This window comes from Bison bison, unplaced genomic scaffold (assembly GCF_000754665.1).
Source record: "Bison bison bison isolate TAMUID 2011002044 unplaced genomic scaffold, Bison_UMD1.0 scf7180017864080, whole genome shotgun sequence".
Taxonomy (NCBI): Eukaryota; Metazoa; Chordata; class Mammalia; order Artiodactyla; family Bovidae; genus Bison; species Bison bison.
The window spans coordinates 1634775-1636428 of record NW_011494652.1 but is presented as its reverse complement, the minus strand read 5'-3'; the positions used below and the strand labels follow the sequence as shown (position 1 = coordinate 1636428).

The window sequence follows — 1654 nt, the reverse complement described above, 5'->3', positions numbered from 1 at the left end:
GAGATAGTGATAACAAATACGACAGAGAAACAGATCTGGGGAGGGGACGGGGAGGGGGTTGACGGAGACAGAGTGACAGTCTGGGGAGACGGAAAGTTCTGAAGACAGAGGCGGGCGACACTTGTTCAGCCATGTGAATGCACGGAACGCTGCTGAGACGCATACCTTAACTGCACAGATAAGACGGTCAAACGTTCGCTCTGTTTTACTTATCTACCCACAGTGAAGGAATTAGGTTTCCAAGGTGGCACTCATGGTAAAGAGCCCGCCTGCCAGTATAGGACACATAAGAGATGTGGGTTCCATCCCTGAATAGGAAAGATCTCTTGGAGGAGGGCATGGCAACCCACTTCAGTATTCTTGCCTGGAAAACCTCATGGACAGAGGGGCCTGGCAGGCTATAGTCCATGGGGTCACAAGAGAGTTGGACACGACTGAAGCGACTTAGCATGCAAGAAGGAATTAAATCGGAAAAGCCCACTGGGGACATGTGTGTACGTGCTGCTGTTACACGGCAGTCCCATTGGCGTCCAGTGGGGTGCCACAATTGTCTTGGGGGCTCTGTCAGCAGTTCCCATCCCCATTTCATGGCTCCAACCTGCCCCCTCCAGGCCCCAGGGGAGACCCGCTCTGGGGTTCGTGTGACACGGTACCTGCAGACTCTGCCGTGGGGGGTTTGTGCCCAGCTCTGACTGCACCAGCTGTGTCCAGGACCCTCCTCGCACTTCCTGTGACTCAACTTCCCCTTCTGTGACAGGGATGTGTGTTGTGCAAGCTAAGTCTCTTCAGTCGTGACCCTGTGGACTGTAGCCCACCAGGCTCCTCTGCCCACGGGATCCTCCAGGCAAGAATACTGCAGTGGGTTGCCAGTCCCTTCTCCAGGGGATCTTCCCAACCCAGGGATGGACCCTGATTTTCTTATGTCTCCTGCATTTGGCAGGTAGGTTCTTTACCACTAGCACCAGCTGGAAAGCTCGTACGACAGGGATAACCATCCTCAGAGAAGCTGGTGAGGAGCTCTCCCAGCTAAGCACTGAGTGTCTGTGTCTCCGCAGATTCCTACCTTGAAGCCCTAACCCCCCAGTGTGACTGTGTCTGGAGATGGGTCTTTACAAGGTGATTAGTTTAAGTGAGGTTGTGAGGGTGGGGCCCTGATCTGACAGGATTAGCGTCCTTGGCAGAAGAGACAGCCAAGGGCTGTTTCTGTCTCTGTACATGAGAGGAGGACACAGCCGGAAGGGGAGGGAAACCAACCAGGAAGGCAGCTCCCCAGAACCAGGCAGGGCGGCCCCGTGGTCTGGGACATGCAGCCAGGACTGTGAGAAACAAGTGTCTGCTGTTTAAGCCGCCCCGTCTGTGGGGCTTCATTACAGCGCCCGGAGCCGGACACCCACCTGCAAAGCGCTCAGCACAGCCCCGGGTCCGGGGTGCACAGTCACGGCTCACTGACCTGGTTGTAGAGGGCGCAGATGTGCAGGGCGGTGTTCCCCGAGGCGTTCTGGGCCCCCATGTCGGCCCCGTAGAAGAGCAGGTGCTCCAGATGCTGCACGTGGCCGTACCTGCAGGCCTGAAACGAGAGTCCACAGCGTGAGCGGGACCGCCCGGGCACACCGGCTCCCCCAGAACTGACAGTGTGAGCGGGACTGTCAGGGCA

General features: G+C 57.2%; 1 protein-coding gene across 1 annotated transcript in view; it reads right to left on the bottom strand.

Annotated features, from left to right (window-relative positions):
* Nucleotides 1–1654, bottom strand: part of SHANK2 (SH3 and multiple ankyrin repeat domains 2) — a 563331-nt gene that overhangs the window by 416272 nt on the left and 145405 nt on the right. The window contains exon 9 of the mRNA XM_010837814.1: nucleotides 1451–1567. Within this exon, the coding sequence (XP_010836116.1) occupies nucleotides 1451–1567 (117 nt within the window). The remainder of the gene's footprint in view (nucleotides 1–1450; nucleotides 1568–1654) is intronic.